Source organism: Scyliorhinus canicula, chromosome 7 (genome assembly GCF_902713615.1).
Source record: "Scyliorhinus canicula chromosome 7, sScyCan1.1, whole genome shotgun sequence".
In the NCBI taxonomy this organism is placed as follows: Eukaryota; Metazoa; Chordata; class Chondrichthyes; order Carcharhiniformes; family Scyliorhinidae; genus Scyliorhinus; species Scyliorhinus canicula.
This window is the reverse complement of record NC_052152.1, coordinates 111,299,246-111,325,306: the sequence shown is the minus strand read 5'-3', so window position 1 is coordinate 111,325,306 and position 26,061 is coordinate 111,299,246. Positions and strand designations below refer to the sequence as shown.

Genomic DNA, 26,061 nt, shown 5'->3' with positions numbered 1-26,061 from the left:
ATCTTACTGTACTAAAAATAAATTAACCTCACGAGCTATAAAACATGATACTGAAGTTGCACCTCATGCGTTTTTCAAAAGTACAAAGAAGCAGTATTTTACAAACTAGTGTAATGCATTGGAACATTCAAGAGTAACCATGAAATACAAGTATGAATTTATGCTGAAGCATATTTCATGCTGCTTCAGCATTGTTGAAACCATTTTTTTCACTCCACATAAAATTATTTACTGTTCTAAGTAACCCCAACTCTCCTAAATTAGCCTTCCTTTCATTCATTTTTGAGGGAGGCATTTCTCTCGAAACAACAGAGGTGGAACGGGGGCAACACTCCATTTTTTTGTCGTAATTCGGCCTGTTGAGTGCATCATGCAGTGGGGAATGCTGTACAACCTTTTTTTCCTATTATGATTTTATAAAGAGAAAACTGGCAAACAGATAACACAAAATGAGATGTGTAGAACACACCACAGCACAGTGATGAACCAGCAATATCAGTCAAACACTTGATACCACAGTGTGAATTCTATGCTTTATTTCTGGACACCACAGCCACACATCTGAACAAAGTGCAATGTGAAAATACATACAGTACCATATTCAAAATAATTTAACACAAAATGTTCATGAATGCATCTTTCCATTGTAACTTAAAAGTTGTACTCCAGGAAACCAGAAACACATTTGGCTTAATTTAATATTTTAATGAATCTGGACATCAGGTGACACAGTTAATTCCTGGAATTGGAACTGTTTCCTAATTTTGGCACTTAGTGTTATCAAGTACTTCTAGATCAGGAACATCCCACATTGAATCTCTAGGCTGCTCTAAAAATGTGCCTTGACCCTCTTCCTCAGAAAATCCTCTACTATATTAGTGTTCACCAACTATTCTTATAGGAGTACTTTCTTTGCCAACTATTCTTGTTTTCTCTCTGAACAAGGCAGCAATCCAGAGCCAAATGATCTTTGTGCTATGAATTGGATTGCAACTATCTGTGAGCATTACTCTTAAAGCTCATAAGTGTCAGGAGAGATGGGAGTCGAGGTAGGATTCAATATGTCTCAACGGTGAATGGATTGAGTTCCCATACATTATATACCCAATTCCCAGATCATTACATACATCACTTGTGCGAAGCACATTTATATTTTCAAAATATAGCCCGAAATACTGAAGTTGCAGCAAAAATGTTGCTCAGGGTACTGCCATTAATACAATTTCAGATCAATGACTCTCTGATGGACAGCTGTAGCCTTTTAGCTCATTGAAATAAAGAAGTAAAAAAAAAAATCTGTAAACAGTTACACACAAATGATCAAGACAATATATGGCAAACTAACTGGCTAGAAGTAGGTAATTGGTTGTCAAGGCAACCAGGAAGAAAACGAAATAGTAAGGACTGACATGTGTCACGTGTAAAATAATAAGTATTCAAAAACATTATGCTGATTAAAACTTGATGTTTAAATTACGGTCAATCTCAGTACCTCAGAAACATATCAATGAAGTATCCAAATGTTTGAGGAGTTCCTACTTCCAGTCTGTATTAACATATTGGCTTAGGGTAAGTTGCACAGGTATCCAAGTGTTTATTCAAAGGTTATGAGATATTTATGACACACCAGGAGCCACCCAACCTCCTTCACAAGCTTTAACTTGCATTTTATTTAAGCAAATCACTGGGCAGTCCCTAGCCTGCCACCTTAATCTATCTTCTTTCTCTGATCGATGATCATTTGCATCTATAGTTCAGGAATTCTCTTGACTATCTGGTCTGTATTGCTCCAGGACAAAAAAGGAAAAACACAAAATAATAAAAAATATGAAGGGAGCCATTGTTTGAGATATTGTGGAGGTGAATACATACAAATGTCACAGTGGTAATCAATTTGATTTTAAATTCACTTGACAAAGCGGCACATGTATTATAAAGTGTGTTAAACCCCTCAGTTTGAGAACAGTGCACAGGAAAGTGGAGAAATAAATTTCAAAAAGGACCAAGAAATTCTCAATTCTTTTTCAGAATACGCATCTGAAAATATAAATTAAATTCAAAAGTTATATTAGATTATCAACACTGCAGCGATTAAATGCAATTGTACCATTCATTATATCATAGCATCGGTTTCTGTTTGTCCAGAGTATCCTTTTAAGAAAATATTTAGTATAAAAAAAACTGGAGAGTAGAAGCTATCCCCATTATAAAATACTGACCTCAGCACTTGACCCTGTGCTAGGCCCAAGCCTTTCAAACACACTGGGTCTACGAGACGTGCTCTCAGAAATGGTCTTTGAATTTTCAACAGTAACCTTCCTCCTCACTTTTGACATTCTGATTCATTGGAAGCTAAAAATAAAAAGACAACCATATGAAAGTGTACAGGACAACATCTAGCTTCTTCATTTGCACTTTTAGCTTTAATCGTGATAAATGGAAAACTAAAAGGCTAAATGTAGCTCTGAGTTAAGTAGGTTATGAATATGAATTTGCAAATTGAAACATCAGATTTATAAAAATAGGCTTTCTGGGTTAAAGAAAATGCACAGTCTTGGGGTTTATTTAATTACACTTGGTCGGATTATTATGCAGCAAATCACTGCATATGCGTATTTATTTGGTGGTCTGTCTATTCCTTTAAGGATTCACAACCATACTTTTCAATAGGTCACAAAAACACAAGATAAATACGTATAGGTTTAGGTCAGCTTAGCTCACCCATTCAACAAAGTCTACAGTCCCCCCATCACTGTAATCAGCTACTCAGGGGTACATTCCAAATAATAATTACTCTTTGTGAAGAACTTCCGGATATCAGTGCTAAGTTTGCCTTACCTTACCAGGCTTTTCACTAGTCACTGTAGGGGAGATTCCCTCCATTATATTTGTACGGAAATTTAAAAACGCAACTATTTTAGGAATAATTTTGCAAGGCTTTGCGATCTGAGTAAAGCCGGATTAGTGGCAAGTGCAGGCCAAAATGTGGACCTATCATGTCTTAGTTGTGTCTAGCAAAGCTCAGCATTGTGTTATGATCCTAGATTGGATCCCCAGGTTTTTGGTAAGATCCAGTTAAGGACCAATAATGTTTTTGTTTAAGGTAGACAAAGCTTGAGATTCCAGACACTTGCTAAGTGAATGAAGCCATAAGATTCCACAGATTTTGAACAAACAAGGTAAAAAAGAAAATAATTTACAATATGTATCTTATACTCAAATATTCAGGGTTAATATGATGTACATGTGAATTAACAGACAAACTGTGCCGAACACTCCACATTGTACATAAATAATAAATGCGACCCCATAGATTTCTCAGCACCCCACTCAGACATCAGTAAACACTGTGAGTCAACCAATCCTTTTGAAACTCCTGCCTCTGAATTCTCTCAAAGTCGCTTCAAGTCAATTGCCTCATCAACGGCAGACTACCGAGGGTTTCAATCTCGTCTCCAAAGACACTGTTCTCCTGGATTTCTAAGTGCACGTCAGCCTCTACTTACTGGTGCAATTTCAGCATTTAAACAGCTGGCTAGCTTCACTGTGCTAGCACTGCCCCTGGATTTCATCACGCTCCAATCCCCCAAGCTATACCAATATATAAATAGCTCTCAGGGCTTCTTCTGAACCCTAAACAGCATAAAACCAATGATCTTTGACACCATCTCAGCTCCTTAGGATTTCTACTGTGCCCTAACTGCACGGTGCCATAAAACGGTTCTTGGGTCTTCTGAGTCTCAATCACACAAGCCAGCTAACAGCAACACTCAGCAACACTTTGGTTGTTTGGAGCCTGCTAGCAGCAGCACCCTCTCATTACGGTATTTTCCTGCTGCAGAACACTCCCTCCCCACGAACACATGGATAAATTGAAACCTTTGAACTTACTTGAGATTCACCCACCCCCATTACAACACAGCCTTCCAAGGCTTATTGGATGCTTAATTATTTGCAGCTCCAACTCCCAAAACAAAAATTCTCTCGGCTGCATTTATTTACAAGCAGTGTAGACAACTCATCTCCGATTCTCCAGCTAAGGAAGCCCATCTGCTTTCTAAGATCTTACCTTTCAATCTGTTAACCTCTTAAATCAACATGACCCAACATTTTAAGTGTAATAATCTTCAAGCTGCTTTAGTTGCATTTATCCCCTCTTTTAATTAAACCTAATCTTTCCAAAACTGAAAATGACCCTTAAAATATTTCTATGAACCATGAACTAGGTATTTATAACAACTGACAACAAAAGTTCACTATTGCCTGTCTTGTCTGTATAGATATCACCTATCAGTGTAGCTGTATGAATGTAGAAAATTTTGATATATATGGTATTATATAGTTGTTGCAGTAAAATAATTTAGGTCAAAGTATCCAGATTATATGTCTGCTAAAGCTGTGATTATGGGACTTCCGGTGACTGCGGGCGGGAGGCAGCCGCGCAGAGGGCTCCCGTTCAGGAACGGCATTCTAGGGGCTTTAAGCCCGGTCCCAGGGTCCACGGACGCGTCAAAGGCAGGGAGAAGGCACAGCAGAAGAAGATGTCCAGGATCAGCAAGAAAATGGCCGTTAAAAAAACAGCCGAGGGCCCGTCGGGGAGTGGAGAGGTCACCACGGGGTCACCAAGGAAAAAGGAGGCTGGACCACCAAGGGAGGCCGCATTGCCTACGGCTGAAGAAATAACCAAGGTGATGGCTGCAGAATTCGAAAGGCAGTTTACAAAACACTTGGAGACGATGAGGAAGGAGATGAGGGAGGTTTTGAGTGTGCTGGTGGAGGAGGCGATTTCCCCGGTGACGACGGCGGTGGCGGGTACAGTGGTGGAGGTGCGGGCACAAGGGGAGGCGCTGAAGGAAGTGGAGGAGACGTTGTTGCAGCACGGTGATCAACTTACGTCGATGGGGAAGGAGATGCGGAAGGTGATGAAGATTAACAAGGATCTGCGAAGAAAAATGGAAGACGTGCAAAACAAATCCAGGCGACAGACTTTGAGGATTGTGGGGCTGCCCGAAGGAGTTCAAGGGCCGAGGCCGACGGAGTATTTTGCCGCTATGCTGGCGAAACTATTGGGGGAGGATCCCTCCCGATATGAACCGGAACGGGCTCATCGGTCGTGGAGGTCTGTACCAAAGGCGCGTGAGCCGCCAAGGGTAGTGACTCTGTGCTTCCGTAGGTACAGTGTGAAGGAGAAGGTCCTGTGCTGGGCCAAGCAGAAGCGGGTGGTGCAGTGGGCTGGAGATGGTATACGTGTATATCAGGAGTTTACGGTGGAGCTGGCGAGGAGGCGGACTGCTTTCAACAGGGTGAAGAAGGCACTGTACATTAGCAGTGCGGCATTGTATTTCCAGCGAAGCTGAGGGTAATTTATAAGCTCAAGGACTTTTATTTTGGAATGGCAGAAGCAGCGAAGGAGTTTGCGAAGGTAGAAGGACTGTGGCAGAACTGAGAAATTGAGAAATGGCCATGTGCCGATGTAACCTCAGGACTGTATTTTCTTCTTTTTTGTTTCACTGTGTGCGGGTATATGGGCTAAAGGATCCAATGTTGTATATATTTGGACACGGGTGGGGTGTAGGTGGATATGCGGGGTTTAAACCGGCCAGTGAACGGGAGTGAGGTGGGGGGAGGGGCTGCGGCCATCGGAGCCTGGCAGAACAGGGTTCGAATGGTCTAGCCGGGGTGGAAAGTTGGGGGGAAGGAACCGAGGTTGGGGGGAGGAGTTTTACAAGAGGCAGTGGACGGGAGGAGTTTGGGGGGGGGGGCGTTTACAACTCTCGGGTATCACGTACGGTACTTTTCAGAGGTCGGGCGGCGTTGAGTGTGTGGGGGGTGGACTCTATGGTGACCATGGGTAGCCCCGGACTCCTTTTTCTTTTTCTCCTTTGTTTTTTGTTTCCACCATGGGAGGGTTTGTTTTATTGGATGCATATATTGACAGGTGGGCCGTTGTTTGGGGTGGTGGGAGGATGGGATCGTTGTTATTGTTAAGGAGATTGATTTTGTATTTGTTACCGTTTACTGTTTGTGGGTGGGGTGTAGATTTTGGAGGAAAATGTGAAAATGGAGAATAAAAACATTTTTTTTTTTAAAAAGCTGCGATTAAGGAGTTAAATGTTGGGCAGGCTGTGATGTCACGCATGGGAGGGACTGGGTCTGTCTTTAGTTTTGTTTTTCATGCCATGCGTCTGTTTTTAGTTTCGGTTTTAGAGTTCTGCCCAGGGTTCTGAGGAAAGCTTCTCTCTGAATAAATCTGTAAGCCACCAAGCATTAACTTTATTAATAAGTAGCATTTGACCTGTATGGGGATTTTGTTCAATTGAAATTTTAGAAGTAGATGGGAAAGTAAGCTCAACACCTTTCTTTATTTTTTTTAAAAAACGGTTTAACTTGGATGTTAATGGGGTTAATCCTGTGTGAATAACATTTGTTATAATTCAAAAAATCCCTATTTGTCAGTGGAATCACTCCTGGGGGTGAAGTATCCTTTCTTCACAGTTTACAAATAAAAAAATATTTGAGGTTTCTTGGCCAGTTTCCCCAATATAAATTGGGAGTCTGGTTCGGTACCCTAATACTGGGCAATGTAGCATTAACACAAGAGGGGGAAACCAGGTTCAATTGTTTCATAGATGTGAATATAACTCTGTATATAAAGGAAAGTCAAAAAAGAAACAGTAGGCCATTCAGCCCCTTGAATTTAGTCTTCTATTAGACCATAGTAGATTTGTACCTCAGCGCTTCAGGGGTGATATAGATCTAACGTAGTGGTGATAAAACAGCCTATAGTGAACCAGCAGCCAGTTTTCCACAATTTTAATTTTTCATGGACTTGGAAAATATCGTCACGGTTTTTACATTTCAAACCAACTAAAAATATTAGAAACCAGGAAGTGGTTTGAAAAGAGTTTGAACTATCGCTCTGAACTTCAGTGAGATGAAGACTGGGAATGGTAAAGAATTAGCTGCCAACTCGCTCTGAGCCTATTTCATGTTGCTGATGTTTTACTCCCGATATTTCTGCCGTTTATCAGTACCCTTGCCTTTGAAAATTTCAACTGACCCAACATCCACAGCCTTTTGGGGAATGTTCCAGATTCTCTCTACACCCTTTGTATGAAAGAATGCTTTTACACTTAACTGGCTGAGCCCTCATTTTAAGATCATGATAGCTTGGGTTAGATTCTTCCACTGGAGGATATAGTGTGTCTGTATCTCCCTTATCAATTCTTCATTTTTAAAACCTTAATTAGATCACCCCAACATTCTAAATGCAACATGATGCAACAATTAGGCTGCCTGTCCTTATAATTTATTCTTTTCATTCCCAGTATCATTCTGGTGAATATACACTATATCCCTACCAAGGGCAATACATCTTTCCTGAGATGTGGTTCACAGCACTGGAAGCAGGTCTCCAGTTGAGGCCAGACCATGACGCTGTGCAACCGAAGCATCACTTCTTCGCTTTAGCATTCAAGTCACCTAGTGATAGACGGCAGCACTCCATTAGCCTTTTTGATTACCTTTTGCAACTGTGAGAGTGATTTGTGCACGCGGATACCCAAATCACATCTCTCTTCTCAGTTCATCTTCTCTCACCAGTCAGAAAATACTCCATTTGTCTCTCAGATCTAAAGTCTATGACCTCACTCAAGTCTATCTGCCAGTTTTTCCACTAAATTTGTAAATTCCCTCTATCAACACAATTTACAATTTACCTTCAAATTTTAATATAAACTTTCTTTAAACAAGTTATTAATATATTGTTACACAAGGGCGATATTAGGAAATTGAGTCCAGAAATGAGATCCCAATGTAGCCAGCAACTTAGGGGTGAAACAGGCCGAGGAAAAAAAAACTGTTAGCACAGAGTCATGCCCACACCTGGCACGCGTTACACTGTCCCATTCGGATTTAAACTAGTTAGTGGGGATACACAGGATGACCCAGTTCAGCAAGGATGAGTCACTCGAGATCCACTGTCCTTTGGGACCATCTTGTCTAACCAGATATTAGCCCATTACAGAGTCTGGCGGCTTCTTTGTCAGTCAATGGGAGGTTAGTTGCAGATCAATAGCATGGCTCTGTTCTTTTGTGAGGGGCTGAGTGGAGCTTAGAGAGAGAGAGAGAGAGAAAGAAAATCCTGTTTTGAACAGGTACAGGAGAAGGATTGGAAAAGTCATCCGGAGTGGTCATGAAAGAAACTGCTCCAAATACAGACTTTCAAAAAGGGTTCTAAAGGAACTTAACTTACAGCAGAGAATTGCTTCACAAATACAAGTACCTTCTTTGCCTGTCTCTGTAAGTGGAATGAGAGCTGAATGTATGTATTTGACGTTCTTTTAATGGGAATTAGTGTGTTAAAGAACTGCATGTAATTGTTAGGTTTGAAGTTTAAATATGGTTTTCTTTCCTTTTAATAAAGTTTGTTTATAAAATAACCACGCCCTATTTGTTATACAATCACTCATAAGAACGTTAAGAACTCAGAGCAGGTGTAGGCCATCTGGCCCCCTGAGCCTGCTCCGCCATTCAATGAGATCATGGCTGATCTTTTGTGGACTCAGCTCCATTTTCCGACCCGAACACCATAACCCTTAATCCCTTTATTCTTCAAAAAACTATCTATCTTTATCTTAAAAACATTTAATGAAGGAGCATCAACTGCTTCACTGGGCAAGGAATTCCATAGATTCACAACACTTTGGGTGAAAAAGTTCCTCCTAAACTCAGTCCTAAATCTACTTCCCCTGATTTTGAGGCTATGTCCCCTAGTTCTGCTTTCACCCGCCAGTGGAAACAACCTGCCTGCATCTATCCTATCTATTCCCTTCATAATTTTATATGTTTCTATAAGATCCCCCTCACCCTTCTAAATTCCAACGAGTACAGTCCCAGTCTTCTCAACCTCTCCTCGTAGTCCAAACCCTTCAGTTCTGGGATTAACCTAATGAATCTCCTCTGCACATCCTCCAGTGCCAGTAAGTCCTTTCTCAGGTAAGGAGACCAAAACTGAACACAATACTCCAGGTGTGGCCTCACTAACACCGTATACAATTGCAGCATAACCTCCCTAGTCTTAAACTTCATCCCTCTAGCAATGAAGGACAAAATTTCATTTGCTTTCTTAATCACCTGTCGCACCTGTAATCCAACGTTTTGCGACTCATGCACTAGCACACTCTAGTCTCTCTGCACAGCAGCATATTTTAACATTTTATCATTTAATAATCCCTTTTGCTGTTATTCCTACCGAAATGGATAACCTCACATTTGTCAACATTGTATTCCATCTGCCAGACCCTAGCCCATTCACTTAACCTATCCAAATCCCTCTGTAGACTTCCGGTATCCTCTGCACTTTTTGTTTTACCACTCATCTTAGTGTCGTCTGCAAACTTGGACACACTGCCTTTGGTCCCCAACTCCAAATCATCTATGTAAATTGTGAACAATTGTGGGCCCAACACTGATCCCTGAGGTACACCACTAGCTACTGACTGCCAACCAGAGAAATACCCATTAATCCCCACTCTTTGCTTTCTACTAATTAACCAACCCTCTATCCATGCTACTACTTTACCCTTAATGCCTTGCCACTCCTGGAACAAATCGATATTTCCGCACCGCCCTAAAACTTTAAAATGTGACGGCATCTAGCCCAGTCTCTTAGCCACTGTTGAGAGCTGACCAGGTGTCCATCACAATATATGCCCAAAAGAATTCTCTGGTGAACACCACTTGTCACATCCTATCAGTCATTGATCAACTCACTGCCTTCTACCTCCCAAACAATCATCAATCCATGAGTCACAAGGTTCCCTTCAATTCTGTATACCTTCACCTCTGCCAATAATCTCCTGTGGAACTTTATAAAATTATTTCTCGAAGTCCAGAGAGATAACACCCATAGACAATGCTCTGTCCGCCGTGCTACTGACCTCTTCAAATTATTCAATTTAGTGAGTCAGGCATGATCTACCCTTTACAAACCAATGCTGCTTTTTGTTCAGCTTGTACTTCCCAAAGTACTTCAATGCTCTTCCTGATCTCAATTTGCAATAAATTTCTTCACAGCAGTAAAATACTTTGTCCCATCATGTCACATGATGAGATCACATGTCTCTGGTGGTCACATTATATGTAAAAATAATGCTTAGTGACATCAGTGATGTACACACAAACTGTGGTTCACAGCCCATTATAGTCATAGAAACACAGAAAATTGGAGGAGGGAATTGAACTCTTCGACCATGCCCCGCCATTCATTATGACCATGGCTGATCCTGCTTTCCCCCCATATCTTTTTCTATAGAAAAATGTGAGAAAATCAAGGATAAGAAATGTCTTACTAGTGCTTACAAGGAATATTTAAACATGCACTTGAGATGTCAAGGCATACAAAGCCATGGGCCCAAGTGCTGGAAAATGGGATTAGAATAATTAGGTGGTTGTTTTTGACCCGCGATGGGCTGGGAGGGCCTTTTCTGTGTAGACCTCCATGGCTCTATACATAGAACATAGAACAGTACAGCACAGAACAGGCCCTTCGGCCCTCAATGTTGCGCCGAGCCATGATCACCCTACTCAAACCCACGTATCCACCCTATACCCGTAACCCAACAACCCCCCCCCTTAACCTTACTTTTATTAGGACACTACGGGCAATTTAGCATGGCCAATCCACCTAACCCGCACATCTTTGGACTGTGGGAGGAAACCGGAGCACCCGGAGGAAACCCACGCACACAGGGGGAGGACGTGCAGACTCCACACAGACAGTGACCCAGCCGGGAATCGAACCTGGGACCCTGGAGCTGTGAAGCATTTATGCTAACCACCATGCTACCCTGCTGCCCCTAATACTGGTGAGGCATTTAACATTTGGAGGGAAAAGTATATTAAATAAGATATGTAAAATGATTTTTAAATTTCTGGTGAGGCATTTAACATTTGGAGGGAAAAGTATATTAAATAAGATATGTAAAATGATTTTTAAATTTCATTCACAGAATATGGGTTTCACCGGCAAGGCATGCATTTGTTACCGATTCCCAATGGCACTTCAGAAGAATGTGATGAGCTTCCTTCTTAAATCGCTGCAGTCTGTGTGGTGTAGGTACAATCACAGAGCGCTTAGGGAGGGAGTTCCAGGAATTTAACCCAGCAATGAAGGAATGGTCAAGTCAGGATGAGCTAGGACTGTCCTCTCCCTTGCAGCTGGTCAAGGTCACAGGTTTGGACGGCGCTGTTAAAGACTTGGTAAGTTTCTGCAATGTATCTTGTGGATAGTACACAGTGCTGTCATTGTGCAGCGTTTGTGGAGGCAGTGAATGCTTCAGGTGGTGGATGGGTTGCCAATCAATTGGCTCCTTTTCCCTGGATGCTATTGAGCTTCTTGAGCGTTGTTGGAGCTGATACTCACCCAGACAGGTAACTAGCATTTCAACAAACTCCAAAACTGTCGATGGTAGAAATGTTTTGGGCGAAATCACATGAGTCACTTGTGCAGAATACCCAGAACACTGACTTACTCTTGTAGCCACAATATTTAAGTACATGGTCAATTTTTTTGTCAATGATGAGTAACGCCTGCAGTGAGGTCCTGGGGCTGAGTTGATTGACCTCCAACATCAATAACCATATCTTCATTGCTGCTAGGTATGAGATCTGCAACTGAAGAGTATTCCTCTTGGTGGGATCTTGATGCTAAACGTGATCAAATGCCTTGATGCCAAGGGCAGCCACTCTCACCTCTGGAATTCAGCTCTTTTGTTCATGTTTGGACCAAGGCTGGAAGGAGGTTTGGCGCTTAGCTAACTTGGTGGAACCCAAACTGAACATTGCTGGGCAGGTTATTGATGAATAAACATTATTTTATAGCAATGCCAACTTCCATTGTTTTGCTGATGATTGATAGTCGACTAATGGTGGCAATTGGCCCAATCGGATTTGTTCTGCTTTCTGTGGACAGGTCATACCTGGGCAATTATCCACATTGTCAGGTAGATTCTGAATATTAACTGGAATGGTTTGGCTTGAGACATGTTAACTCTGAGCACTGCAGCCAGATATTGTTATAGCCTTTGCAGCACCCAGTGCATTCAGCCATTTCTTGATATCATGTGGAGTGGATTGAATTGGTTGAAGACTGCCTTTTGTGATGATGGGGATCTCAAGAAAAGGCCAAGATGGATCATCAGCACTTCTAACTGAAGATGGATGCAAAGGCTTCAGCCCTGCCTTTTGCACTCAATGATTGCTATGCTCTATCATTAATGAGGATGGAGATGTTTATGGAGCCTTCTCTGCCTTTTAGTGCTTTAATCATCTACCTTAATTCATGAATGGATGTGGCAGGCCTACAATTGTTATCTAATGCATTAGTTGTGGGATTGAATGCAGTTGCTTTCTCTGTTGAGCATACATGGAGTTCTTTGTTGTAGCTTCACTAAGTTGACATCTCATTGTTCGGTACACCTGGTATGGTTTCTGATGTCTTCTTCTACATTCCTCATTGAAACAGGATTGGTTGCCAGCTTGATCGGTTAACGAATAAGTTCACAGTAACATTTGGGGATATGGTGACATAGTGGGAATGTCACCAGACTGGTAATCCAGAGGCTTAGGCTAACGCTCTGGAGACACAGGTTTAAATTTCACCACGGCAGCCGGTGAAATTTAAATTAAATTAATTAATAAATTCAATTAATTAAATCTGCAATTGAGAGAAAGTGGTAGTGCACACAATACAATAGTGTGTCCTCAGCATGAAGACTGGTCCTCATCTCCAGAAGGACTGTGTCTATACTATCATGGAGAGTTGCATTTAGGACAGGTGAGGATGAGATCAATGAAGTTCTTCAATGGTGGCGCTACCAAGCCACTCTTGATAAATGTATATTGAAGCCACCACCCCAGAGTACGTTCTGTGTCTTTGCCACCTTCACTGCTTGTTCCAAATGGTATTCAACATAGAAGAGTAGTGAATCATCAGCTGAAGGGGGTTTAAGATGCTATCAGCAGAAACTTCCTTGCAGATGTTTGATCTCATGTTCAGTGTGAGCTGGGTTTATTTCGCGAGGTTGAAGCAAAAACAACAGAATCACTTAAATTAAAGCATCTTGGCTTGTATAAGATATGCTTCTTGTATGAACCTCTGATTTCATGATGAAAATGGTGTGCAATACGCATGTCAGATATATGCAAGTACGAACACTTCACCCTGGTGTGCGGGTTTAGCTGGACATTTGGTTTGTGATGCAGAGTGAGGCCAACAGCGCGGGTTCAATACCGGCTGAGGTTATTCATGAAGGCCCCACTGAGGAATTGAACAAACGAATGTGATATAAAATAGTTAGTTAAAATATTAGTTAGAATAATGTAGATATGAGCCAGTCTGATAGCAGTGAGTTCACAAACAAAGGACAAAGAGATTCAGAAAGCATGGCCAGGAAGGGTGGAGGGGTGCCTCGTGGCGGATTGGGGAAAAGGATGCTGGGTAACAAGAGGCCCAGGGTTGAGGAATGCGAAGTGAGCCAATCAGGATATATGGCCAGGTCATGAGGTGTACAGGATGACCTATGGGAATCTTGTATGTGAAACTTGATGCCATTTGAATGATATTTGCAGAGATTTCTTTGTCTCCGATTTCACTCGGTTCTGGGGCTTCAGAAGACTGCCTGTGTTCTGAATCTCTGTGGAGCGAGTCAGCCTTGCAAGTTGGTTAAAAATAAATAATACTATATCTACAAATCCATCTCGAGTTTTATTGAGGCCAGTCTGATTGGTAAAGAACTCAATATTGTCACCACCATCTCAACCTTGCCCTTCGCCTGAGGTGTGGTGATCCTCATATTAAATCACCACCAGTCAGCTCTCCCCTTCAAAGGGGAAATCAGCCTTTGGCAGCTTTACTTACTTGTATAGTTCAAAATGGCTAATCCACAAACAATCCACATATCAGAAAAGAAAAAGATTAAATCTGTTACTGCTGTGATCCCCACATGTTTTAAGGGGACATTGTATGAAAATATACACTCTCCATTGGGATCCACTTGAATAACAGCTATATGGCAACTTCCATTAATCAATTCTTCCCCGGTAGCAATATCACAAACCTAAACATTCTCATACAGCTATGTTTCAATGGGAGCTTGAGATTGTAATGACAGGTTTGCCAATGGAAAATGGGCAACATTACAAATGTCAATTTTGGACAGTAAATCTTATGTTGTGTCTCAAAATATTCTAAGTGTGATGAATATAGGAATTTCATATATATATTGTATTATATGTATTTGGTGCAGTAAGGTTAAAAGCATGGATTAGTGTGTTGATGCACTTTTAAAAGTCCACATTTAAAAGACAGCCAGGTTTTTTGGCTACAGAGATGCCATGTGAGAGTACCTTTAAGAAATGAGAGTTTAAGAAATGTACCTTTAAGAAATGGGTGTTTATCAGTAATGTCAGAGTGTGGGTGGAGCTAGGCTGTACGTCAGCTTTTTACTTTTGTTTTAGGCTGTTTGCTGCAGGGTGCATTTTAATTTTTTTTTCAGAGCGGGATAGCTGCAGTCACAGCCAGAAGGTATACGAGTCTCTCTCTCTCTGTAATCTAAAGACTGTAAATCGATCCTTTGGTGATTTAAAACTAATAACTGCTCTCAGTAGTGACTTTAATGTGCTTCTGTTAAAAGTTTTTTTTTCGTTTTATGGATGTTAAAAGGACTGCTTAAGGATTACTTAGCGTTGTATTGTTTGGGGGTTATATTTTGAATAGATGGTTGCTAAGATGTTCACTGTATGTTTTAAAAAGGTTAACTTGAGTTCATGGAATAAACATTGTTTTGCTTTAAAAAATACTTTTCCGTTTCTGCTGTACCACACCTGTAGAGTGGGCCGTGTGCTCCCCATACCACAATCTATTAAAAGTTGTGGGTCAGGTGAACTCCATGATACACTTTGGGATTCTCTAAACCATGGCCCATAACAGAGGTACAATTAAAGCATAGTAAAAGAAAGGACTGCTGGTTATATAAAGAGCGTTCCCTGGGGAGCAGATAATCAGACACATTGTGTTTAACTTTAGTATGATGATATAATTAATGGGATGAGCCAGGGGCTGAGGCAGTCAGGTGTTGAGTTTCAGTTTTGGAATTCAGTTAAAGATTGGGATGTGACCAGACAAACAACCTCTCTCAAAAGGTTCAAGATTTGCCTGTGAACAGGGTAGAAACTTTTTGCCAAAGGCTGGCAGATTAAACAGTAGTCTGGCCAGACAACAATCTACAGACTGTTTCCTGACTGGATTCCCCTTTCTCCTATTGGTCTTTTAAAAGGAACTCTATTCAAGTGTACAACATGTAACCCTGTGTTTTTTAACTGTATTTAAAAGTGGATTTTGACCTGAGACGGGTTTTGCTTGATTGGAGATAAGAGTTGTTTCATTTTCATTGCTAAGTATTGTTAATGGGTAATTGTACGCTATTTTCTTGTATGATGTGAAAAGTTATTTTAATCCTGTGTTAGTAATAAAGTTTTAATATACCATAGCGATATTTGTTCATGGAAGCACTCCTGGAGCTAAGTGTCCTTTCCTCACAGTCTTACAAATTAAATCAAATATTGGGGTTTCTGTCCAGTATCCTAGCAACTGTTGGGATCTGGCCCGGATTGTAATATAATGCAAAGCACTGTTGTCAATAGCGACAAGAGTCACAGGAACAAACGGAAATAATGGTCGACAAGCTTCATTCAATTGGATAATTGCATTGGCATGTATTGGTTCAAGTTTCCAAGTGGAGCTTGATTCCTGACCTCTGCTGATCTGAACCAGGGCAGCAGTTGGATTTCTGTAAATAACCTCAGCACCCTTGAGCCATAAAGAGGAGATGGGGTCAGTCAGAATTTTTACTTATCAATATCCATTTATCACTGCAGGAAAGTGAACATGCTGACGTTTTGGAGGATGTCCTGCACCCTATCCATGGCTGCGGAAACAGAACCCAGGAGTTAATGTCTTCAGAAGAGAAGAACAAAACTGGAAAAATAAATTCTTCATGGGGGGGGGGGGGGGGGGGTCGTCAGTGGGGGAGCAGACAAGGAATAGCATTAGTTTAAATTCAATATTCCCATGGTTTGTTAACAATGTGCTGAATAGACTATGCAGTAAAACTGTTAATATTAAATTGTATAGAAAAACTCAGCCAAAACACATATGTCATCATCCATAATTAAAATACAAAATGAAGAGGAAAACCTGACAGGAGAAGCTCGCCAGGAGGACGAAGAGCTGACTGCATTTTTAAAAATAATGGTTGGGCATCCAGGACAGACTAACAAAATACTGGTCCTTTCTAGCAGAAACTAATATTTCATTCATCCTATTTATGCCAGTCTGAATGGATATCGGAAAGTACACAAGGTCGTGCAGGGATTCTCTCCGGCCATAGGGAGGAACTTGGGGTAGATTATTAGATAGGTGTTCTCCCTATCTAAAATCCACACATGCACTCTAAATGAACAGGTTGTATGTATTTTCATACAAAATGAAATAACTGCTCTCACTCATGGCTGAAAGAGGTCACAGGTATTGGCATGCGGTAGTGAATTGTTGTTAACTGTACTAAGTACATTTAAGGTTGATAATAATTGTAAAATAATCGCTTCTCGGTCTTTTGGCTAAGATCAAGTGTAGTATCTGCCCTGCCTTTTGGCTCAGATCTGGTATGTCTCTCTTGTGGGGACCATGAATTGGATTCAATTTGAATTTGAATTGGTTTTTGGAGCAGGCAAGGAGTTGGATTAGGGGTTCGCCCCTGACCACACTCTGCGACCTGGCTTTGTAACTCAGAAAAGTAATTTTTTTTTAAAAAAAAAAATGTAAAATAAAGCACTTTCTTTTCACCGTGCCACTATTTCATGATAAATCCATTGAGCTGATACGCTCTTACTCATTCACTACATTAGCACAGCATATATTAGCGGTTATTCAAACTTGGGGATGAGAGATGGAATCTACTGCAGTATTCAAGAATTTGGAACGGCATATTAAGTCCCAGTGTGGTATTTTACTTTGACTGAATAGCATCATTCTATTACTTCGGCACACAAAAACACTAAATTCAAACCTTACCTGACTAAATTGAATTTGACCATCTTATGGTCCCCTTTTCATTTATTAATGAACATCTACGAATACTTATTATTTGATATCCACTTACATGCCTCAGTCAAAGTCTTTTTTGACCATTTTCATGGTTTCAGCTGGCATCTCCACCCAGGTTAACATGTATATATTGCAGTAAACCCGGTCAAGATTTCAGAAATGGTAACTATATTTCAGCCCCCTACCCAGCACAAGTATGGTTTGCTCAGAATTGCCAATAGGGCAGATTGCGATCACCTAAAACCGAGTACAGATTTACATCAATCAATGCTTTACATACCAGCAAAGACTTGAAATCTAACTCATTTATCAAACTGAAGCGCAAGATCCCCAACACAGACAGTAAATCGAGTGTAGAACATCAAGATTGTTCAAGACTATCAACAAGTCATGCTCCTTTTTGATACAATAGAGTGGGAATATGTGCAGGGTCCTCTGTGTCTCTCAATCCATTCCAGGTATTGCTCTGAATATTAGTACCAGAACACAGACTTTGTATTCAGTTCATTCTTCAGCTCAGTCTCAAATATTGCAGTAATATTGGTTATTTCTGTCAGCAAAGACCAAAAGCTTCACGGACAACCAGATAAAATGATAGAAGCAAGAAACAGAATACATCTGTAACAACCTTCATTCTCCTCCTGAGTAATGAGGTGTATTGAATTTTCGTGCTGGTACAAAGTCAGGTATGCAGGTCGTATGCCCCAACGACTGACAGATCATAACAAACAACACTTCCCTTCAGCTGTTCACAATAGGCAGAATACTGACCGCACTCAACTAACCCATGCTTGCAAAACTCAAAACATAATGTTAAATGTGATTCCACAATTGGGCAGCACCTCACAATGTAGCTCACTTACACTTGCTGGAAGCTACATAGATCAATTTGCAAGGACCTGTCCTGCGCACCAAAGGGAATGTGTCCAGACATTGCAACTTTCTGAATAAACAAAAGCATGGGGAACAATAACTCCGTGGTGCATTAGGCATGGCAATGGCTAGGCCAATCAGGGTCAACTTGCCAACCAATCAGCATCCCTTTTCGCATGCACTATAAATTGTTGTTCCCGTTGAAATTTGGCAGTCTTGCATCTGTCGTGATGACTGTAAGATGAACTTCGACAGCAAGTCTATTTTCTTTCAGAAAAACTCAACTTCTGTACTGCTAAGTGACAAATTAATGAATGCTTAATATTGGTTCCCTAGGGCATGGAAAGAAACACATAACTTTATTCCTTTGCCATTTAAAAAAGACTTTCTGTGGAACCAAAAAAAGATGGCTGCTACAAGCCACATGATCACAGGGTTGGCCTCTGTCTGGGGGTTATCCCAAGAGGTTACACGCACAAAATAAATATTTTCTCTGGAATCTCACACCTCTTGTTTTGTATCCCATCCCACCTGTACTGTGTGTGTGCGTGTAGCACGGTGGGAAGTTGTGGACACTCCACCCCAGGGTTTTCTAATGTGAAGAAAATTAACCCTCTGGGTTAATCATAACTTGGGAGTTTGCTTGGATTATTAGTAAATTGGGTCACGCAAACTGAGGAATTAGAAACCATGACACTACATATTTTAAAATAATTCAAAACCCTGACAGGTGGTAGGGGCAAAGTAGGTACAGTTTGCCTGTCTCTCTCTCCTATCTGTTGCATTACAGAGTAATGAGCTAATTAGGGACAGTCAGCACAAAAGTATAATGGGCACGCTGCGTTTTATTAAATAACTTTCTCAGGAATATCACAGTATTTGTAAAGGGAATGGAAATTATGTTACAGATTGTCATAAAGCAGTTGACAAGATGCCACAAAGACTTATTGTGTTAAAGGGAATACAGCGGCATAATTAGATAGATGGATGGGAGGGAAAATGGAGGAATAAATGAATATTTATGTGATTAGTGGCAAGGAACAATGTTAGCATTGCTTTTGTTTCTCTCTTTATAAATAATCAGACATAGTTAAAAGAAGAATTAAATCAAAGTTCATTGATCTTACCAAATTAGCAGACATCCAGTTAGAGGACATTGCAAACTTTGAAAATAAATTGTACAGGTTGCAGGGCATGAAGAGGGTAGGGGACTGGGTAAAGAGCACTGGAGCCCAATGTAGAGAAACCTGGGGAGGAAGTAAATCCTAAATGGTAAAATTCTTAACAACATTGGAAGAACAGGGAAATCCAGGGTATAGACACCATCTTTGACTCTGGGGTTTTGGGTTTCATACGCAGAAACATTGGATACAAAATCTAGGAGGTAAAATTGATTTTTGTTTTGCACAATATTGCTTACAGCTGTAGATCCTTACCACTGACAATGAGGCAGGAGCCTTAAAAGGTGTTTGGCTGATTGGCAGCAATTTTCTGTGCAAGTCCTCAGCAAAGGGTAGAGTCTCAGGTAAGGATCCTGGGCAAGAATCACTCCAGCAAGTTAATCAATAATGAAGCCTCTTCCGAAACCTGGCCTGATTTAATGATGTTTGAAGGGCTGAAGTCACGGCAGAGCATTTAAATAAGTTCTACTAAAACTCAGAAATGGTGAGAAAACTCACCAAATTTTAATGGAAACCCCGTCTCTGTAGTAAACACTGCAAGTTGTTATCTCTGTTAATGGCAGAATAATAAACAGCTCAAAAATCATGAAAATAGACTGACACTTGGCAAAAACGCAAATCATAATGGAGGATAGAGTTCACGATCTGAAGTTGTCTAGTCTAAAGGCTGTAGAGTGCCCAAAGGAAGGTTGTTCCATTAACACTCACTCTGCATCAATGTTTCTTTCTTTACTACAACCATTGCCAATCCCTTTCCCTTTTGTTCCCTGACATTTTTGTCATTTCATCTCTCCCACCTGCTACCCTGTCTCTGAGCTTCCCTTTTGTTCTACCTCCCTCCCTCTTTTAACAGTATAAACCTACACCCTTTCTGCTCCAAATAAGTCATATTCAACTTGAAATGTTAACTGTTTCTCTCTCCACAGATGCTGCCAAATCTGCTATGAAAGAGAAAATGCTGGAAAACTTCAGGTCTGGCAGCATCTGTAGGGAGAAAAGAGCTAACGTTTCGAGTCCGATAACTCTTTGTCAAAGCTAACAGACAGAGAGTTGGAAATATTTATACTGTGGAGTGAGAATGAAAGATGAGTCATAGCCACAGAAACCCAGGGAAACTGAGTGCTAATGGCCACAGAAACCATGGGGAAAGAGTGTTAATGGCAGTCCCTAGAGAGAACAAAAGATGTGAAAGGTCAAACAGCAGGGAAACTAACATCAGAGGATGAACTGTAGATGTGGGGGGAGGGTAAGGGGGAAGCAAAGAGGAGAAAGATGAAGGAAAGATGGATAAGATTGAGGGGGGGGGGGGAATTAAATATATATTAATAAAGAAAGAAATGGCAAAAGACAATGGTAAATGCCAAATCTGCTATGTTCAGCACCTTGTTTTTTTTCCAGATTTTCAGTATCCACGGGATTTTACTTTTATTCTGGGTCTACAAGGTATTTAACAACATCTTCTTCTTCAGTGATAATGCACTAATAAGCATGATTGTCCACCTGAGAAGCTCCATTTTACTGGTACTGGGTTCTGTGGGTTCTTGTTTGGCTGATGAGACCAATCCTAGAGCACCTTCTTTGACCACACATTTGAAAGGTGTTTCCGGGACATGGCATTGGTCCCCGGACTCTAGATTGCTGATATTCCTTTCTCAGGTTCCTTTTCTCGACCTCCTCTTGCCATCAGGCGTCTTCGAGGAATTGTGTCTCTTCAATCACGATGTTCCTTCAAGTAGGTCTCTTCTGAGCAAGGGTCTCCCAGGCATTGACTTTGATGTTGCATTTCTTGAGGCAAGTCTTCAGAGTGTCTTTGAAGTCCTTCGGAAGCCTTCCCTGAGCTAGGCAAAGATGATTTGCTTTGCAAGTCGAGACTCCGACATCCTAAGCACATGGCCAGCCCAGCGGAGTTGGTTTTGAATGATCGTGACCTCGATGCTGGAACTCTTGGCTCCTTCAAGGACACTGATGTTAATACACCTGTCCTCCCAGCTGATGCGGAGAATCCATCTTATACAGCGTTGATTGTACCTCTCCAGGACCTTGAGGGGACGCCTGTATATTGTCCACCTTTCTGAACCATATAGAAGAGTTAGGAGGACAACCGCCTTGTACATAAGGATCTTCGTATCAGCACAGATGTCATGGTCAAAGACTCTCATCCTAGGGCGGCACGTGGCACAGTGGTTAGCATTGCTGCCTACGGTACTGAGGACCCGGGTTCAAATTCCGGCCCTTGATCACTGTCCGTGTGGAGTTTGCACATTCTCCCCATGTCTGCTTGGGTTTCACCCCCACAACACAAAGATGTACAGGTTAGGTGGATTGGCCATGCTGAGGAATGCAAAATCTTTGGACATAATGAAAAGCTATAGTAAAGATTTGGAAAAAAAATAATTGGGTACTCTAAATTTATTTTAAAAGACTCCCATCCTTAGGCATCCGAAGGAGGTGCTCACAGATTGGATATGTTGGACCTCCGCATCAATGTCAGCCTTGGAGGAGAGATGGCTCCCCAGATATGGGAAAAGTTCCACATTTGGGAGAGTTTCTCCGTTAACCTTGATGGAGGGCATTAGCTATGAGGAGAGGTTGGATAAACTCAGTTTGTTCTCACCGTGGAACAACGGTTGAGGGGTGACCTGATACAAGTCTACAAAATTATGAGGGGTATGGACAGAGTGGAGAGTCAGAAACATTTTCCCAGGGTGGATGAGTCAATTACTAGGGGACAAAGTTTAGAGGAGATGTGCGAGCAAAGTTTTTTTTATGCAGAGGGTAGTGGGTGCCTGGAACTCGCTGCCGGAGGTGGTGGTGAAAGCAGGTACGATAGTGACATTTAAGAGGCGTCTTGACAAATATATGAATAGGATGGGAATAGAGGGACACGGACCCCGGAAGTGTAGAAGGTTTTAGGTTCGACAAGCAGCATAGTCGGCGCAGGCTTGGGTCTGTTCCTGTGCTGTACTTTTCTTCGTTCTTTGAGGGAGACACCGGATCTTACCCTGGAGGGGATTGGTAAAGAACTTGAGTCTTTGATGTGTTCCCATGCGATAGGTTAGTTTAGCTCAGTTGACTGGACGACTGGTTTGTAATACAGAACAGCAACAGCACAGGTTCAAATCCCGTACCAGCTGTGTTATTCATGAAGGCCCCACCTTCTCAACTTTGCATCTCAGGTTAAATCACCCCAGTCGGCTCTCCCCTTACAGCAGGACAGTCCCTGGCACTGCTGCCTCACAGGGACACAGGGACACAGATTCAATTTCGGCTTTGGGTGCCTGCCTGCGTGGGTTTCCTCTGGGTGCTCTGGTTTCCTCCCACAGTCCACAAATGTGTAGGTTAGGTGCTTTGGCTATACTAACTTTCCCCTTAGTGTCCAAGGATGTGTAAGTTAGGTTAAAGGGCTATAGGGAGAGGGCAGGGAAGTGGGCTTGAGTGGTGTGCTCTTTCAGAGACTAGGTGCAAACTCGATGGTCTGAATGGCCTCCTTCTGCACTGCGTGGATTCTAGAATTCAAAAAAAATAATGTGGTAGAAATTCCTTTTTAGCGGTGACAAAATACCGATGCTATCACATTGGCTGCCCATCACGACTTCAAAGGAATTGAAAACTGGGCTGGAATGTACAATAGGTGGCAGATGTGCTACTTCCCATTTTATAACAAATTTCTACCCAACATGGCAGCCAAGTCTGTTTTTTTTTTCCTATTCTTTCATGGAATGTGACCATCACTGTCCAGGCGAGCATTTGTTGCCCATCGCTAATTGACCTTGAGAAGGTGGTGGTGAGCTTATTTGGTGTAGGTAAATCCATAGTGTTGTTTGGTAGGGAGTTTCAGGATTTTGACCCAGCCACAGTGAAGAACAGCAACATAGTTCCAAATCAAGATGGTGTGGCTTGGAGGGGAACTTGAAGGTGGTGATCCCATGCATGTGCTGCCCTTATACTTCTTTGTAGAAAAGGTCACTCGATTGGGAGGTGCTGTTGAAGGAGCCTTGGTGAGCTGAAGTGCATCTTGTAAATTGTACAGCCTGCTGCCACTGTACATCAGTGATGGATGGGGTGGATGTTGGAGACGGTGGAGGGAGTGCAACTCAAACAGGCTGCTTTGTGCTGTATGGTATCATGGTTCTCGAGTGTTGTCGCAGCTGCACTCATCCAGGCAAGTGGAGAATATTTAATCAAACTCCTGACTTGTGCGTTGCAGATGATCGACTGGCTTAATGATCAGGGGACTCCACAAATTTCCCCACCCTCAATAGCCCATCAGATCAGTGCAAAAGATACGGCTGAAGCATTTGCAACTATCTTCAGCTAGAAATGCTGCGTGGATGCTCCAGCTCAGCCTCCTCCTAAGGTGCCCAGTATCACAGAATCCTGTCTTTAGCCAATTCGATTCATTCCACATGATGTCAAGAAACAGCTGAAGGCACTGGATACTGCGAAGTACTGAAGGTTTGTGCCCTAGAACTAGCTGTGCCCCTAGCCAAGCTGTTCCAGTACAGCTACAACTTTGGCACCTATCCAGCAATGTGGAAAATAGCCCAAGTATGTCCTGTACACAAAAAAGCAGGACAAATCCAACACAATTACCACTCCACTGTTCTCTTTATCAATGTGATGGAAGGTGTCATTAACAGTGCTGTCAAGCAGCACTTACTCAGAGGTATCCTACTCGCTGACGCTCAATTTGGGTTCCGCCAGAGTCACTCAGTTCCTGACCTGTTTGCAGCCTTGGTTCAAACATGGACAAAAGAGCTGAACTCCAGAGATGAGATGAAGTGCCTGCCTTTGACATCAAGGCAGCATTTGAACATCACGGAGCCCCAGCAAAACTGGAGTCAATGGGAATCAGGGGGGAAAATCTCCACTGGTGGGTCTCATACCTACCTGGTGGTTGTTGGAGATCAATCATCCCAGTTCCAGGAGTTCCTCCTGAAACGTATCCTAGGCGAAACCATGTTCAGCTGCTTCAATGATGTTCTCTCCGTCACAAATAAGGTCAGAACTGGGGATGTCTGCTGATGATTGCACAATATTCGCCATTATTTGTGACTCAGATACTGAAGCAGTCCACATCCATATGCAAAACCTGGACAACACTCGGGCATGGGCCGAGAAGTTGAAAGTTACCTTCATGAGATACAAAGACCAAGCAATGGCCATCTCCAACAATAGAGAATCCAACCATTTCCTCATAACATTCAATGGCTGAATCCCCACTATCAGCATTCTGGAGGGTACCATTGACCAGAAACAGAACTGGGGTAGCAGAGTGGTTATTACTGTTGCTTCACAGCGCCAGGGTTTGATTCCCGGCTTGGTTCACTGTCTGTGCGGAGTCTGCACGTTCTCCCCACGTCTACATGGGTTTCCTCCGGGTACTCCGGTTTCCTCCATTAAGTCCCGAAAGACATGCTTGTTAGGTGAACTGAACATTCTGAATTCTCCCTCAGTGTACCCGAAAAGGCGCCGCAGTGTGGCACCTAGGGGATTTTCACAGTAACTTCGTTGCAGTGTTAACGTGAGCCTACGTGACACCAATAAAGATTATTAATTCTAATTATTCTTAGTTATATTGATGGTGACTATAAGAGGTCAGAGGCTGAGAATTTTAGTTAGTTTCTGCAGCTTAAACCAATATTTCATTTGCCTGCTCTGGTGGATACAAAGGATCCCAGGACCCTATTTCAAAATCCCAGGACCCTATTTCAAAATAGAGCAGGGGAGTTATCAGTGTTATCCCGACCAATATTCATCCCTCATTCCACATCACAAAAACAGAATATCTGACGATGATCATACTGCTGTTTGTGGGATCTTACTGTGTGTAAAATTAGCTACCTGCATTTCCTTCATCACAACAGCAACCGCACTTCAAATATACTTAATTGCCCATAAAGCGCTTTGAGGTGCCTAGTGGCCTCAATAACCATGAGATAAATCCATGCTTTTCTTTTTTTAAATCTTGTTGAGGTGTTTTACAGGTGAAAAAGGCCCTTCAGTCTCTGCTTCCAGCACAGCCTTTCCAAGTGGAGCTGCCTGGCAGGGTGGGTCACCCACAGGGATAACGATTTTTGTAAATGTGCCCTGTGGGGGTGGCTTTGTACAAAAAGCACCCATCCAGATGCAGACTTTAACGCGCACTAGCCACGTTAACAAACCAAGATGGATTTTACAAAGCCATTAAGAGAATTGGGGTTTAACCGCTGCGCCTCTGGCAAGCTGTCCCCCTATTGTTCCCCAGAGTGGGGAGAAGGACAGAGCGGCTCGGGCCGGCCCATTTAGCAGCCAAGAGATGTCCCTCCCCGCGGTGAGCGCCGAGCCGAGGCCCAGGCCCGCTCACTTATACCCTCCCATCCTTCTCTCGGTTAAACCTGGCGGATTAGCGGCCTGTTTCAGGCAGCCTCCCGGCTCAGTGTGTTGCACCCACCTGGAGAGGGTTGAAGATGCCGCTGAGGGTCCGGGACCGGACGGCCGGGGCCTCGCTGCTCGCTAACTGGGCGACACCGCAACGTCATCACCCGGCGACAACACGCAGAGAGCGCCAGTCAGCCAGTCCCTGAGGTGACAGCCTGAATTCACCTCTGCAGCAGTAAGTCAGACAAGAATTTCTGTACTATCAAGCAAGGAGTTCTTGACTATCAAACAGTGTTTCAGCAAATTAATCCCTTTTTAAAAACACTCAGGATCCTCCCACTGAAGTGGGTGCAGTTCTTTCCAAAAAGCATTATCAATGAGATTTGTCATCTGATGTGAGTTTTTTTTTCCAAACTGCGATAATACATTTGTTGCAGACACACCCTCAACTAAAGTAAAGCGATGATGTGGAGAAGCCGG

General features: G+C 42.3%; 1 protein-coding gene and 1 pseudogene across 1 annotated transcript in view; one reads left to right on the top strand and one right to left on the bottom strand.

Moving 5' to 3' along the window:
- The window catches only part of zc3h13 (zinc finger CCCH-type containing 13), a 129,819-nt gene extending 103,981 nt beyond the window's left edge, over window positions 1-25,838 (bottom strand). Inside the window, exons 1-2 of the mRNA XM_038802332.1 lie at window positions 25,655-25,838; window positions 2,220-2,352 (exon numbers count right to left, since the gene is read on the bottom strand). Of these exons, the coding sequence (XP_038658260.1) occupies window positions 2,220-2,336 (117 nt within the window). The 5' untranslated portion in view covers window positions 2,337-2,352; window positions 25,655-25,838. The remainder of the gene's footprint in view (window positions 1-2,219; window positions 2,353-25,654) is intronic.
- Window positions 16,661-16,866, top strand: LOC119969791 (annotated as a pseudogene).
- Window positions 25,839-26,061: the final 223 nt, after the last annotated feature.